The sequence below is a fragment of the Balaenoptera ricei genome, chromosome 19 (genome assembly GCF_028023285.1).
Source record: "Balaenoptera ricei isolate mBalRic1 chromosome 19, mBalRic1.hap2, whole genome shotgun sequence".
In the NCBI taxonomy this organism is placed as follows: domain Eukaryota; kingdom Metazoa; phylum Chordata; class Mammalia; order Artiodactyla; family Balaenopteridae; genus Balaenoptera; species Balaenoptera ricei.
Window position 1 is genome coordinate 45,405,545 of NC_082657.1, and position 16,523 is coordinate 45,422,067.

General features: G+C 37.0%; 1 protein-coding gene across 2 annotated transcripts in view; it reads left to right on the top strand.

The window, feature by feature from the left end:
• Positions 1-16,523, top strand: part of NFATC3 (nuclear factor of activated T cells 3) — a 134,578-nt gene that overhangs the window by 42,120 nt on the left and 75,935 nt on the right. For both annotated transcript variants that reach the window (XM_059904578.1, XM_059904577.1), the window contains exon 3: positions 1,697-1,859. In XM_059904578.1, the coding sequence (XP_059760561.1) occupies positions 1,697-1,859 (163 nt within the window). The remainder of the gene's footprint in view (positions 1-1,696; positions 1,860-16,523) is intronic.

Below are 16,523 nucleotides of genomic sequence, written 5' to 3' on the forward strand. Positions count from 1 at the left end.
TTTATATTTTTAAGAACTCAATATACAAGTGAAATTTGCTTCTTATATTTGTGGCAAGTGTTTTTTTCCATAATTTTTTTTTTTGTCTTTTGACTTTATAAGTTTGTGCTTTTTTTGTTGTTGTAGAGGAATTTTTAAATTTTATATATTCAAGTTTGTCTTTTCCTTCACGGCTTTTGGATTTTATGTTATATTTGAAAGCCTACCCCACTCTAAAGTAACTACAAATAAACAAAAAAACTAACTTTCACAAGTTTCTAACAAAATTTTTATGTATAATTTTTTTTTTTTTTTTTTTTTTTTTTTTTTTTTAAAAATTATTTATTTATTTATTTAATTTATTTATGGCTGTGTTGGGTCTTCGTTTCTGCGCGAGGGCCTTCTCCAGTTGCGGCAAGTGGGGGCCACTCTTCATCACAGCGCGCGGGCCTCTCACTATGGCAGCCTCTCTTGTTGCGGAGCACAGGCTCCAGACGCGCAGGCTCAGCAATTGTGGCTCACGGGCCCAGTTGCTCCGCGGCATGTGGGATCTTCCCGGACCGGGGCTTGAACCCGTGTGCTCTGCATTGGCAGGCAGACTCTCAACCACTGCGCCACCAGGGAAGCCCATATGTATAATTTTTATAATATGTGTACGTAACATATGTAGTATTTGTATTTATAAATTTTATATATATATATATTTTTTTTTTTTTTTTGAATCTTGAGTCCGGCTAAGGACTGGAGTGAAGACTATTGTAATGACTTTATTTTCTAAATGGCTTATCAGTTATCACAATGCCATTTATAGAATCAATCTAGTCTATAATTGATTAGAAAAGACAACTTACCATGTATTAAATCCCCACACTGAGTTGGTCTGTTTACTTTTTTTAAAAATGGTTTTTCGTTGGTATGAATGTTTATTTCTGGATCTAGATCTTTAGAAAAATATAATGTGGAATTATGGTATTGAAGATTCCTTTGAGCCCATCACTCTGCATCTGAAAATTATCTTAATCTTTTTAAGGGTTTGCTTGAACAAGTGCAGAAACTCGCTGAGAGTTGATGAAATTGAGTTGTTGCTTCAGACTAATAAAAATTAATACCTTTGAGCTTCAGAGTAGCTGGTAAAGCTAGGCTGAGGACATTCAAGGAAGTAATGAAATCATTTAGGAATTTACTGTAGGCATGATAGCATTTCAAAGGTAGAAGAGACCTTTAAAGTCCCATTTCACCAATCATTAAGAAGATATTACTTTCTAATACAAATCATTCTAGGTTTGGGTCCATTCATATTTGACCTGTGGACATAGAAGTTGTTTCTTTTCTAATGTCATATTTTCAATGTTAATATATCTAAATGAACCTCTCCCCTTTAAGCTGTTTAAATTATTTTGATTGTTTTTGTAATTATATACACATATTTGAGAAAGTTACAGTTTTATGAAATGTTAGAATTTGTCCTTTTAAAAAATATATATACGAAACTAAAAAGTAGATAAAATTGATTTTATTCTTCAGGTTAAAGAATTATTTCTTAAACACCCACCATATCCAGTGTTATAACTTATTAAGTGAAGTTTTGTTTTTTTTATTTTATTTTTTGAATACTTTGCTTCAATGATCATGGGAAGAAATGTTGGTGCAAGTAATTTGAATCATTATTTGACAATACTAGTGTGGTGAAATGCATCTTTGTGTGTTTTGTTTATAGCACGTCTTCATTACCTCCACTAGACTGGCCTTTACCAACTCATTTTGGACAATATGAACTGAAAATAGAAGTGCAACCTAAAACTCATCATCGAGCCCATTACGAAACTGAAGGTAGCCGAGGAGCAGTAAAAGCATCTACTGGGGGACATCCTGTTGTGAAGGTATGAGATTTTGGGGGTGTTTCTGCAGATACCATACATCTGTTAATGATACGGTCTATTCAGTCAGGTACTGCTGAGCCCGAAGAGAGAAAATTTTCAAACCTAGAAAGCTTACATTGAGGTTTTGTGTCGTTGTTGATATAGCAGCACTTCCGCATTGAGGTTTTTTTTTTTTTGCTAGGCTAAAAGATATTCTTCCTGGACTGACTCTCCAGCTGGTGAAACTCTGGGGAAAGATTATAATGGTCAAATAGTTGTTTTTCTGATTTAAAAGAGAAAAAATTGTGTTATGTTTATAAGTACAATACATGCTTGTTTAAAGTCCAAATAATACAGAAAAATAGAAAGAATAAAGCAATAAAATACCTAAAATCTAAACCCCTCAGAAATAAGCAGTTGTTAACATTTGATTAACATTCCAGATAATTCTCTATGTGTATGTTTAGTGGAAGACTAGATGGATGACTAGAAAAATGCATGGATTTTTTTTAAGGATAGGATTATGTTGGACATCTTTGTAATTAAATTAATTTTTATTTGAATTTATTAGAAGAAAATAAAACTAAAGTGAAATTATTATAATTATATAATATTCGAGTGTATAAAATATAATATGTAAGTTTGACTCATAAGAATTGAATATTAACTTTAATTTTACTTGAATGAAACATTTAAAAAATGAAACAGAAATAAAACTATGTGAACTACTGAATCTTAGATATTGTTCTTCACTCTAAGAGGTCCTAAAAGGTCTTTCTAAGGTCAAAGAGATTAAATAAATTATTGAGAGATTGAATTTTTGTTTTAGATTTAGATGGTATAAATTGCTCCCTTTTCTGAAAAATGAGGTAATTGTCTCTCTTAAACTTCTTCCCCCTGCACTACCCTCTACCTCCTGAATTTTGTTGCTTATATTATTCTTCCTTTCAGATCTATAGACATCTCCCTGCCTCATGTCCCACCACTCCTGTTATTTAGCTTAGTCCTATATGTATTGATAGTTGGATTCAGTGATTACTACTAATTCTTTTTTATTTTTTCTTTTTCAAGTGTTTTTGTTTGTTTAAGGAGGGCTTTGGATTCTATATTCCTTGCATTCTTTCATGTTTGAGAATGTTTATTTGTTGCCTTTATATACTCAAACATCAGAATGGCTATGTATAATAATCTTGATACTCAGTTTTTTCTCTCAGTACTTGTCTTATGGCATTGTGTATTGTAGTGGAGAAATTAATTATATCTGAAGTAAATTTGAACTAATACAGTTTATGGGCTATCATTTCGTATACCAGCCATGCTTTGTGATTTATTGTCATTATCTAAACATGTTTTGTAGTTCTTGACAAACAAATCCTTACATTTTAGGTGGGTTTTAAAATGACTTGTAGCAAGAAATGTCAGTTCTAGAAAAAGAGATCAGATTTGTGGTTACCAGAGGCAGGGGGTTGGTGGGGGGCACTGGATGAGGGTAGTCAAAATGTACAAACTTCCAGTTATAAGTAGTGGGGATGTAATGTACAACATGGTGAATGTAGTTAACACTGTTGTATGGTATATTTGAAAGTTGCTAAGAGAGTAGTTCTCATCACAAGAAAACGCCCTCCCCCATATAACTGTATGAAGTCATGGATGTTAATTAAATTTATCATGGTAATCAGTTAGCAATATGTGTAAATCAAGTAATTATGCTGTATACCTTAAATTTACAGTGCTGTATGTCAATTATAGCTCAATAAAACTGAAAGAAAAAAAAAGGTCAGGAAAACTCAACATAGGAACTTTACCCTTTGTTATCAGAGTTACAGTTTGCTCTTAATGACAGCTTAATTTAGGAGGTTTCTTTGCTTCATTTCTTGTATATTTTTTTCTTTTCTTTTTCAAAAATTTTAAAAATTTATTTTAAAATATTTATTTATTTTATTTTATTTATTTACTTTTGGTTGCGTTGTGTCTTAGTTGCAGCACGCGGGATCTTCGTTGAGGCATGCAGGATCATTTGTTTCGGCATGCTGGCTCTTCATGGCTTCTCTCTAGCTGTGGCATGCGGGTTTTCTCTTCTCTAGTTGTGATGCTCAGGCTGCAGGGCGCTTCGGCTCTGTAGTTGTGGCGCGTGGGTTCCAGAGCTCGTGGGCTCTGTACTTTGCTGCACGCCAGCTCTAGTTGAGGTGCGCGAGCTCAGTAGTTGTGGCACGCGGGCTTAGTTGCCCCACGACATGTGGAATCTTAGTTCCCTGACCAGGGATCGAACCAGAGTCCCCTGCATAGTAAGGTGGATTCTTTACCCCTGGACCACCAGGGAAGCCCCCACCCCCCTTTGTTTATAAATGGCTGCACCGAGCAGCTTGTGAGGTCTTAGTTCCCGGACCAGGGATTGAACCCAGGCTCTGGCAGTGAAAGCACAGAGTCCTAACCACTGGACTGCCAGGGAATTCCCCATTTCTTGTATCTTTGCCTTTTGAAAGAAGTTATTTACAAGTGCTTAAATAAACAATCTTTTGGGAGTACAAGTGATTTGTTTCCACAGTATTCCTTTAATTAAAAACTGATTCCCTGCCAAAAAAAGCGGGGCTGGGGAGGGGGAATTCCCTGGCAGTCTGGTGGTTAGGACTGGGTGCTTCCACTGCCAGGGCTCCCTGCTTAAAGGAAGACTAACACTTTGAATATTATCAATGTTTTATATTCTCCTTGTGAGTGGCTTATTTTTTTTTCTAACTTGTTTCTTTAGAAATTATATCATTCATTATACTTGAAATTATTTACTTAACCAGAGTATGTCTGGAGGTTGATGTTTCTTTTTCAGTCTTCCCCACTACCTATGATGCTCCCTTTCAAATTGAGATTCTTCCTTCCTGCAAGAAAAATTTTCTACATTATGTATCTATATATTTCCTGTTCCATATGTTTTGTCTTTACTTCAGAGACTCCAGTTACTATTCAGATGTTGACTTCTTTGTCTGTCCTCCATATCTATGTTCTTTTCTCGGGATACTTTAATGTCTTTTTTTTTTTTTTAAATAAATCTATTTATTTATTTATTTATTTTTGGCTGCATTGGGTCTTCGTTGCTGCTCGTGGGCTTCCTCTAGTTGTGGCAAGTGGGGGCTGCTCTTCGTTGCAGTGCACAAGCTTCTTATTGCGGTGGCTTCTCTTGTTGTGGAGCACGGGCTCTATGCATGCGGGCTTCCGTAGTTGTGGCTTGCGGGCTCTAGAGCACAGGCTCAGTAGTTGTGGCCCACGGGCTTAGTTGCTCCGCAGCCTGTGGGATCTTCCCAGACCAGGGCTCGAACCCATGTCCCCTGCATTGGCTGGCGGATTCTTAACCACTGCGCCACCAGGGAAGCCCCCTGCGATGTGTATTGTGTTTTGAATTTTAAATTGGTTCCTTGGCGCCACTTCCCACTCATTTGATATTTTATCATTATATTTGGTCTCATGATTTATTGAATTTATATTCTTGAATCTTTTAGTGTGGAGCATTCACCAGCAGTCAATTTCTGGGTTCTGTTTCCTGTGTGTGTGTGTGTTGAGGGGAGGTTTTGTTTTCATTTTTATTGTTTTTTCAACTGTCTTTTGCATAATTTCTTACTTTTTTCCTTAAGTAAAAACAAAAACAAAACATGTATATTATGGTTGCATAATTGCCTTGTCTTTTCCTCCCATTTTGTTTGAGAGCTTTGGTCTATAACCTGAGGCGATTGGGGTAAAGAGGTAGAGAATTAGTTTAGGATAGGCCTTGTTGGGTTTGGCTCAAGAGACTGAACAATATCATGTACGTGGCCCACTCCCAGTATTCTAGTATGTATCATATTTTCATGAGCTTTGCTTGTTCCTCTTGTACAATGCAGAGTTCTGAAAGATGTAAGCACTCCTGACCTTTTTTGCCTCTGCCAAAGGCCCTGGAGCAGAATGTAGGATCTTTTCTTCGTGAGGCAGAGTTTTTCCTTGACTTGCCTCAGAGCTGCCTACTTAGAACTTTGATCTACTTTGCTACAAATTAGTTAGCATTCTCTGCTATTTTATTTTCCCACTTTATTACTTTTATTCCATTAATTTACTCTTTAATTTTATTTGCTCACTTTTCCTATTACCGTTCCTGGTGAGTGAAGGTATGGATTGGTTAGCATCTCTGCCACACTGCATCAGAGTCTTCTGTTTCACAGTCCTCACCACCCCCTTGCCCTTTTGAAGTTTATAGCTCAAAGTTGTTCTTTGTTTGGTTATTACTGGTAGATTTTTGGCTGTTTCCTACCCCCCACACATATACATTTTGTTTATTTTGTTAGGTATTAGGGGAAGAAGATTGTGATACTACTTCATTTCTGTCTTTATCCAGAAGTTTTTTTTCTTTTTCTAATATCAAGAGGAAAATAAGCATTATATGATGAGAGCAGGTCATGCCAAATTGAAAATGAAACATTCCTGATTGTACATACTCTACCACACTTGCAGAGCTGTATGCTTTGTATGGAACACTATTTGTGCATGCCCACTTCTGAGACCACATTTTTTCCACCAGCAGAGGTGGTCCCTCTCCAGGAACTAAGAAGAATATTTGTAAGATTTCTACACTATTCTGAGAATTTTTTTTAAAATTTTAAAATTTTATTTTATTTATTTTTTTATACAGCGGGTCCTTGTTAGTCATCAATTTTATACACGTCAGTGTATACATGTCAATCCCAATCGCCCAATTCATCACACAACCGCCACCCCCCCCCCCCCCCGCCGCTTTCCCCCCTTGGTGTCCATACATTTGTTCTCTACATCTGTGTCTCAATTTCTGCCCTGCAAACTGGTTCATCTGTACCATTTTTCTAGGTTCCACATATATGCGCTAATATACGATATTTGTTTTTCTCATTCTGACTTACTTCACTTTGTATGACAGTCTCTAGATCCATCCATGTCTCTACAAATGACCCAATTTCGTTCCTTTTTATGGCTGAGTAATATTCCATTGTATATATGTACCACATCTGCTTTATCCATTCGTCTGTTGATGGGCATTTAGGTTGCTTCCATGTCCTGGCTATTGTAAATAGTGCTGCAATGAACATTGGGGTGCATGCGTCTTTTTGAATTATGTTTTTCTCTGGGTATATGCCCAGTAGTGGGATTCCTGGGTCATATGGTAATTTCTATTTTTAGTTTTTTAAGGAACCTCCATACTCTTCTCCATAGTGGCTGTATCAATTGACATTCCCACCAACAGTGCAAGAGGGTTCCCTTTTCACCACACCCTCTCCAGCATTTGTTGTTTGTAGATTTTCTGATGATGCCCATTCTAACAGGAGTGAGGTGATACCTCATTGTAGTTTTGATTTGCATTTCTCTAATAATTAGTGATGTTGAGCATCTTTTCATGTGCTTCGTGGCCGTCTGTATGTCTTCTTTGGAGAAATGTCTATTTAGGTCTTCTGCCCATTTTTGGATTGGGGTGTTTGTTTCTTTGATATTGAGCTGAATGAGCTGTTTATATATTTTGGAGATTAATCCTTTGTCCGTTGATTCACTTGCAAATATTTTCTCCCATTCTGAGGGTTGTCTTTTCGTCTTGTTTATGGTTTCCTTTGCTGTGCAAAAGCTTTGAAGTTTCATTAGGTCCCACTTGTTTATTTTTGTTTTTATTTCCATTACTCTAGGAGGTGGATCAAAAAAGATCTTGCTGTGATTTATGTCAAAGAGTGTTCTTCCTATGTTTTCCTCTAAGAGTTTTATAGTGTCCAGTCTTATATTTAGGTCTCTAATCCATTTTGAGTTTATTTTTGTGTATGGTGTTAGGGAGTATTCTAATTTCATTCTTTTACATGTAGCTGTCCAGTTTTCCCAGCACCACTTATTGAAGAGACTGTCTTTTCTCCATTGTATATCTTTGCCTCCTTTGTCATAGATTAGTTGACCATAGGTGCGTGGGTTAATCTCTGGGCTTTCTATCTTGTTCCATTGATCTATGTTTCTGTTTTTGTGCCAGTACCATATTGTCTTGATTACTGTAGCTTTGTAGTATAGTCTGAAGTCAGGGAGTCTGATTCCTCCAGCTCCATTTTTTTGCCTCAAGACTGCTTTGCCTATTCGGGGTCTTTTGTGTCTCCATACAAATTTTAAGATGATTTGTTCTAGCTCCGTAAAAAATGCCATTGGTAATTTGATAGGGATTGCATTGAATCTGTAGATTGCTTTGGGTAGTATACTCATTTTCACAATGTTGATTCTTCCAATCCAAGAACATGGTATATCTCTCCATCTGTTGGTATCATCTTTAATTTCTTTCATCAGTGTCTTATAGTTTTCTGCATACAGGTCTTTTGTCTCCCTAGGTAGGTTTATTCCTAGGCATTTTATTCTTTTTGTTGCAATGGTAAATGGGAGTGTTTCCATAATTTCTCTTTCAGATTTTTCATCATTAGTGTATAGGAATGCAAGAGATTTCTGTGCATTAATTTTGTATCCTGCAACTTTACCATATTCATTAATTAGCTCTAGCAGTTTTCTGGTGGCAGTTTTAGGATTCTCTATGTATAGTATCATGTCATCCGCAAACAGTGACAGTTTTACTTCTTCTTTTCCAATTTGTATTCCTTTTATTTCTTTTTCTTCTCTGATTGCCGTGGCTAGGACTTCCAAAACTATGTTGAATAATAGTGGTGAGAGTGGACATCCTTGTCTCGTTCCTGATCTTAGATGAAATGCTTTCAGTTTTTCACCATTGAGAATGATGTTTGCTGTGGGTTTGTCATATATGGCCTTTATTATGTTGAGGTAGGTTCCCTCTATGCCCACTTTCTGGAGAGTTTTTATCAGAAATGGGTGTTGAATTTTGTCAAAAGCTTTTTCTGCATCTATTGAGATGATCATATGGTTTTTATTCTTCAATTTGTTAATATGGTGTATCACATTGATTGATTTGCGTATATTGAAGAATCCTTGCATCCCTGGGATAAATCCCACTTGATCGTGGTGTATGATCCTTTTAATGTGTTGTTGGATTCTGTTTGCTAGTATTTTGTTGAGGATTTTTGCATCTATATTCATCAGTGATATTGGTCTGTAATTTTCTTTTTTTGTAGTGTCTTTGTCTGGTTTTGGTATCAGGGTGATGGTGGCCTCATAGAATGAGTTTGGGAGTGTTCCTTCCTCTGCAATTTTTTGGAAGAGTTTGAGAAGGATGGGTGTTAGCTCTTCTCTAAATGTTTGATAGAATTCACCTGTGAAGCCATCTGGTCCTGGACTTTTGTTTGTTGGAAGATTTTTAATCACAGTTTCAATTTCATTACTTGTGATTGGTCTGTTCATATTTTCTATTTCTTCCTGGTTCAGTCTTGGAAGGTTATACCTTTCTAAGAATTTGTCCATTTCTTCCAGGTTGTCCATTTTATTGGCATAAAGTTGCTTGTAGTAGTCTCTTAGGATGCTTTGTATTTCTGCAGTGTCTGTTGTAACTTCTCCTTTTTCATTTCTGATTTTATTGATTTGAGTCCTCTCCCTCTTTTTCTTGATGAGTCTGGCTAATGGCTTATCAATTTTGTGTATCTTCTCAAAGAACCAACTTTTAGTTTTATTGATCTTTGCTATTGTTTTCTTTGTTTCTATTTCATTTATTTCTGCTCTGATCTTTATGATTTCTTTCCTTCTGCTAACTTTGGGTTTTGTTTGTTCTTCTTTCTCTAGTTTCTTTAGGTGTAAGGTTAGATTGTTTACTTGAGCTTTTTCTTGTTTCTTTAGGTAGGCTTGTATAGCTATAAACTTCCCTCTTAGAACTGCTTTTGCTGCATCCCATAGGTTTTGGGTCGTCGTGTTTTCATTGTCATTTGTCTCTAGGTATTTTTTGATTTCCTCTTTGATTTCTTCAGTGATCTCTTGGTTATTTAGTAACGTATTGTTTAGCCTCCATGTGTTTGTCCTTTTTACGTTTTTTTCCCTGTAATTCATTTCTAATCTCATAGTGTTGTGGTCAGAAAAGATGCTTGATATGATTTCAATTTTCTTAAATTTACTGAGGCTTGATTTGTGACCCAAGATGTGATCCATCTTGGAGAATGTTCCGTGCGCACTTGAGAAGAACGTGTAATCTGCTGTTTTTGGATGGAATGTCCGATATATATCAATTAAATCTATCTGGTCTATTGTGTCATTTAAAGCTTCTGTTTCCTTATTTATTTTCATTTTGGATGATCTGTCCATTGGTGTAAGTGAGGTGTTAAAGTCCCCCACTATTATTGTGTTACTGTCGATTTCCTCTTTTATAGCTGTTAGCAGTTGCCTTATGTATTGAGGTGCTCCTATGTTGGGTGCATATATATTTATAATTGTTATATCTTCTTCTTGGATTGATCCCTGGATCATTATGTAGTGTCCTTCCTTGTCTCTTGTAACATTCTTTATTTTAAAGTCTATTTTATCTGATATGAGTATTGCTTCCTTTTGATTTCCATTTGCATGGAATATCTTTTTCCATCCCCTCACTTTCAGTCTGTATGTGTCCCTAGGTCTAAAGTGGGTCTCTTGTAGACAGCATATATATGGGTCTTGTTTTTGTATCCATTCAGCAAGCCTGTGTCTTTTGGTTGGGGCATTTAATCCATTCACGTTTAAGGTAATAATCGATATGTATGTTCCTATGACCATTTTCTTAATTGTTTTGGGTTTGTTTTTGTAGGTCCTTTGCTTCTCTTGTGTTTCCCACTTAGAGAAGTTCCTTTAGCATTTGTTGTAGAGCTGGTTTGGTGGTGCTGAATTCTCTTAGCTTTTGCTTGTCTGTAAAGCTTTTGATTTCTCCATCAAATCTAAATGAGATCCTTGCCGGGTAGAGTAATCTTGGTTGTAGTTTCTTCCCTTTCATCACTTTAAGTATATCATGCCACTCCCTTCTGGCTTGCAGAGTTTCTGCTGAGAAATCAGCTGTTAACCTTATGGGAGTTCCCTTGTATGTTATTTGTCGTTTTTCCCTTGCTGCTTTCAATAATTTTTCTTTGTCTTTAATTTTTGCCACTTTGATTACTATGTGTCTCGGCGTGTTTCTCCTTGGGTTTATCCTGTATGGGACTCTCTGCGCTTCCTGGACTTGGGTGGCTATTTCCTTTCCCATGTTAGGGAAGTTTTCGACTATAATCTCTTCAAATATTTTCTCTGGTCCTTTCTCTCTCTCTTCTCCTTCTGGGACCCCTATAATGCGAATGTTGTTGCGTTTAATGTTGTCCCAGAGGTCTCTTAGGCTGTCTTCATTTCTTTTCATTCTTTTTTCTTTAGTCTGTTCCGCAGCAGTGAATTCCATCATTCTGTCTTCCAGGTCACTTATCCGTTCTTCTGCCTCAGTTATTCTGCTATTGATTCCTTCTAGTGTAGTTTTCATTTCAGTTATTGTATTGGTCATCTCTGTTTGTTTGTTCTTTAATTCTTCTAGGTCTTTGTTAATCATTTCTTGCATCTTCTCAATCTTTGCCTCCATTCTTATTCCAAGGTCCTGGATCATCTTCACTATCATTATTCTGAATTCTTTTTCTGGAAGGTTGCCTATCTCCACTTCATTTAGTTGTTTTTCTGGGGTTTTTTCTTGTTCCTTCATCTGGTACATAGCCCTCTGCCTTTTCATCTTCTCTATCTTTCTGTAACTGTCCAGTGACTGTTTTACTTTTTCTTTTCCAATTTGTATTCCTTTTATTTCTTTTTCTTCTCTGATTGCCGTGGCTAGGACTTCCAAAACTATGCTGAATAATAGTGGTGAGAGTGGACATCCTTGTCTCGTTCCTGATCTTAGAGGAAATGCTTTCAGTTTTTCACCATTGAGAATGATGTTTGCTGTGGGTTTGTCGTATATGGCCTTTATTATGTTGAGGTAGTTTCTCTCTATGCCCACTTTCTGGAGAGTTTTTATCATAAATGGGTGTTAAATTTTGTCAAAAGCTTTTCTGCATCTATTGAGATGATCATATGGTTTTTATTCTTCAATTTGTTAATATGGTGTATCACATTGATTGATTTACGTATATTGAAGAATCCTTGCATCCCTGGGATAAATCCCACTTGATCATGGTGTATGATCCTTTTAATGTGTTGTTGGATTCTGTTTGCTAGTATTTTGTTGAGGATTTTTTTTAATAAATTTATTTATTCATTTATTTATTTTTGGCTCTGTTGGGTCTTCGTTGCTGCGCACAGGGTTTCTCTAGTTGCAGTGAGCGGGGGCTACTCTTCGTTACGGTGCACGGGCTTCTCACTGTGGTGGCTTCTCTTATTGCAGAGCACAGGCTCTAGGCGCGCGGGCTTCAGTAGTTGTGGCGCACGGGCTCAGTAGTTGTGGCTCGCGGGCTCTAGAGTGCAGGCTCAGTAGTTGTGGCGCACGGGCTTAGTTGCTCCACAGCATGTGGGATCTTCCCAGACTAGGGATCGAACCTGTGACCCTTGCATTGGCAGGCGGATTCTCAACCACTGCGCCACCAGGGAAGTCCTTTGTTGAGGATTTTTGCAACTATATTCATCAGTGATATTGGTCTGTAATTTTCTTTTGTTGTGGTATCTTTGTCTGGTTTTGGTATCAGGGTGATGGTGGCCTCATAGAATGAGTTTGGGAGTGTTCCTTCCTCTGCAATTCTTTCGAAGAGTTTGAGAAGGATGGGTGTTAGCTCTTCTCTAAATGTTTGATACAATTCACCTGTGAGGCCATCTGGTCCTGAACTTTTGTTTGTTGGAAGATTTTTCATCACGGTTTCAATTTCATTACTTGTGATTGGTCTGTTCATATTTTCTATTTCTTCCTGGTTCAGTCTTGGAAGGTTATACCTTTGTAAGAATTTGTCCATTTCTTCCAGGTTGTCCATTTTATTGGCATAGAGTTGCTTGTAGTAGTCCCTTAGGATGCTTTGTATTTCTGCGGTGTCCGTTGTAACTTCTCCTTTTTCATTTCTAATTTTATTGATTTGAGTCCTCTCCCTCTTTTTCTTGATGATTCTGGCTAATGGTTTATCGATTTTGTTTATCTTCTCGAAGAACCAGCTTTTAGTCTTATTGATCTTTGCTATTGTTTTCTTTGTTTCTATTTCATTTATTTCTGCTCTGATCTTTATGATTCCTTTCCTTCTGCTAACTTTGGGTTTTGTTTGTTCTTCTTTCTCTAGTTCCTTTAGGTGTAAGGTTAGATTGTTTGAGATTTTTCTTGTTTCTTGAGGTAGGCTTGTATAGCTATAAACTTCCCTCTTAGAACTGCTTTTGCTGCATCCCATAGGTTTTGGATCGTCGTGTTTTCATTGTCATTTGTCTCTAGGTGTTTTTTGATTTCCTCTTTGATTTCTTCAGTGATCTCTTGGTTATTTAGTAACGTATTGTTTAGCCTCCATGTGTTTGTGTTTTTTACGTTTTTTTCCCTGTAATTCATTTCTAATCTCATAGTGTTGTGGTCAGAAAAAATGCTTGATATGATTTCAATTTTCTTAAATTTACTGAGGCTTGATTTGTGACCCAAGATGTGATCTATCCTGGAGAATGTTCCATGTGCACTTGAGAAGAAAGTGTAATCTGCTGTTTTTGGATGGAGTGTCCTATAAATATCAATTAAATCTATCTGGTCTCTTGTGTATTTAAAGCTTCTGTTTCCTTATTTATTTTCATTTTGGATGATCTCTCCATTGGTGTAAGTGAGGTGTTAAAGTCCCCCACTATTTTTGTGTTACTGTAGATTTCCTCTTTTATAGCTGTTAGCAGTTGCCTTATGTATTGAGGTGTTCCTATGTTGGGTGCATACATATTTATAATTGTTATATCTTCTTCTTGGATTGATCCCTTGATCATTATGTAGCGTCCTTCCTTATCTCTTGTAACATTCTTTATTTTAAAGTGTATTTTATCTGATATGAGTATTGCTACTCCGGTTTTCTTTTGATTTCCATTTGCATGGAATATCTTTTTCCATCCCCTCACTTTCAGTCTGAATGTGTCCCTAGGTCTGAAGTGGGTCTCTTGTAGACAGTATAGATGGGTCTTGTTTTTGTATCCATTGTATCCATTTTGTATCCATTAAGCAAGCCTGTGTGTTTTGGTTGGAGCATTTAATCCATTCATGTTTAAGGTAATTATCGATATGTGTGTTCCTATGACCATTTTCTTAATTGTTTTGGGTTTGTTTTTGTAGGTCCTTTTCTTCTCTTGTGTTTCCCACTTAGAGAAGTTCCTTCCGCATTTGTTGTAGAGCTGGTTTGGTGGTGCTGAATTCTCTTAGCTTTTGCTTGTCTGTAAAGCTTTTGATTTCTCCATCAAATCTGAATGAGATCCTTGCCAGGTAGAGTAATCTTGGTTGTAGGTTCTTCCCTTTCATCACTGTAAGTATCTCATGGCACTCCCTTCTGGCTTGTAGAGTTTCTGCTGAGAAATCAGCTGTTAACCTTATGGGAGTTCCCTTGTATGTTATTTGTCATTTTTCCCTTGCTGCTTTTAATAATTTTTCTTTGTCTTTAATTTTTACCAATTTGATTACTGTGTGTCTCTGCATGTTTCTCCTTGGGTTTATCCTGTATGGGACTCTCTGTACTTCCTGGACTTGGGTGGCTATTTCCTTTCCCATGTTAGGGAAGTTTTCCACTATAATCTCTTCAGATATTTTCTCTGGTCCTTTCTCTTTCTCTTCTCCTTCTGGGACCCCTATAATGCGAATGTTGTTGCGTTTAATGTTGTCCCAGAGGTCTCTTAGGCTGTCTTCAATTTTTTTTTTTTAATAAATTCATTTATTTTTATTTTTGGCTGTGTTGGGTCTTCGTTTCTGTGCTAGGGCTTTCTCTAGTTGTGGCGAGTGGGGGCCACTCTTCATCGCGGTGCGCGGGCCTCTCACTATCGCTGCCTCTCTTGTTGCGGAGCACAGGCTCCAGACGCGCAGGCTCAGTAGTTGTGGCTCACGGGCCCAGTTGCTCCGCGGCATGTGGGATCTTCCCAGACCAGGGCTCGAACCCATGTCCCCCGTATTGGCAGGCAGATTCTCAACCACTGCGCCACCAGGGAAGCCCTGTCTTCATTTCTTTTCATTCTTTTTTCTTTATTCTGTTCCGCAGCAGTGAATTACACCATTCCGTCTTCCAGGTCACTTATCCGTTCTTCTGCCTCAGTTATTCTCCTATTGATTCCTTCTAGTGTAGTTTTCATTTCAGTTATTGTATTGTTCATCTCTGTTTGTTTGTTCTTTAATTCTTCTAGGTCTTTGTTAAACATTTCTTTCATCTTCTTGGTCTCTGCCTCCATTCTTTTTCCGAGGTCCTGGATCTTCTTCACTATCATTATTCTGAATTCTTTTTCTGGAAGGTTGCCTATCTCCACTTCATTTAGTTGTTTTTCTGGGGTTTTATCTTGTTCCTTCATCTGGTACATAGCCCTCTGCCTTTTCATCTTGTCTATCTTTCTGTGAATGTGGTTTTTGTTCCACAGGCTGCAGGATTGTAGTTCTTCTTGCTTGTGCTGTCTGCCCTCTGGTGGATGAGGCTATCTAAGAGGCTTGTGCAAGTTTCCTGATGGTAGGGACTGGATATTCTGAGAATTTTTTAATACTCAGAAAGAGAAAGAGGAAGGCACCAATTGCCATTCCAGACCAGTCTGACCATTACACATAAGAGTGGTGTGCTTGGTTCTCAAGCCTGGGAAAAATGCCTTGATTTTGTTCTGTATGTGCAGACTTTTAAAAAATGTTTTATTGCTGTATGGGAATGCATCATTAAAGTACACAAATCTTAACATGTATAGCTCAATGAATTTTTCATACACACACAGACACACGCGCGCACACACACACACACACACACACACACACACACACACATAAAACTACAAACAGGTTAAGATATAGAATGTTTTAAGCACCCCAGAAGACTCCCTTGTGCCCTTCCCAGTTTATATCTTCTAACCAAAGGTAATTGTGCTTCTGACCATTTATTATCATTGATTAGTTTTTTTATTCATGAATTGCTAATAAATGGACTTATACAAAATGTTCTGTTCTCTGTCTAGCTTCATTTATTCAACACATGAGCGTGAAATTCATCCAGTTTGGGTTTTTTTGTAGTTTTAAAAAAATTGCTGTATAGTATTCCATCGTATGAATTTGCTACAATTTCTTTATCTATCGTTCTGTTCATTGACACTTGGTTTGTGTCCAGTTTTGAAATATTATGAATAAAGCTGCTGTATGCTTTTTTTCACACATGTCTTTTGATGGACGAAGCATTCACATTTTTTTGGTATATGTTTATATGTCTCAGAGTGGAATTGCTGGTTTTTCAAAGGAGCTGTACGAGTTTTTACTCCTGACCAGCCATATATGAAAGTTCCAGTTACTCTACATCCTCACCAATAATACCAGCACTTGGTTGTTGTCTTTTAATTTTAACCATTCTGACAGGGATGTGGAGGTATCACACTGGTTTTAAATTGTTGTTTCTTGATAACCAGTGATGTTGAACATCTTTTCAAATGTTTATCAGACATTTGGCTGTCCTTTTTTGTGAAGTGTCTGTTCACATCTCTTGACCAATTTTTAAATTGTCTCTTTCTCTTATTGATTTGTAGGAGTTTTTAGTATTTGGATATAAGTCCTTTGTCAGATATATGTATGGCAAATGACATTTCTTTTCCTAGTCTGTTGCTTGCTTTTTCACTTTCTTAATTGTGTCTTTTGATAAATGGAAGTTTTTAATT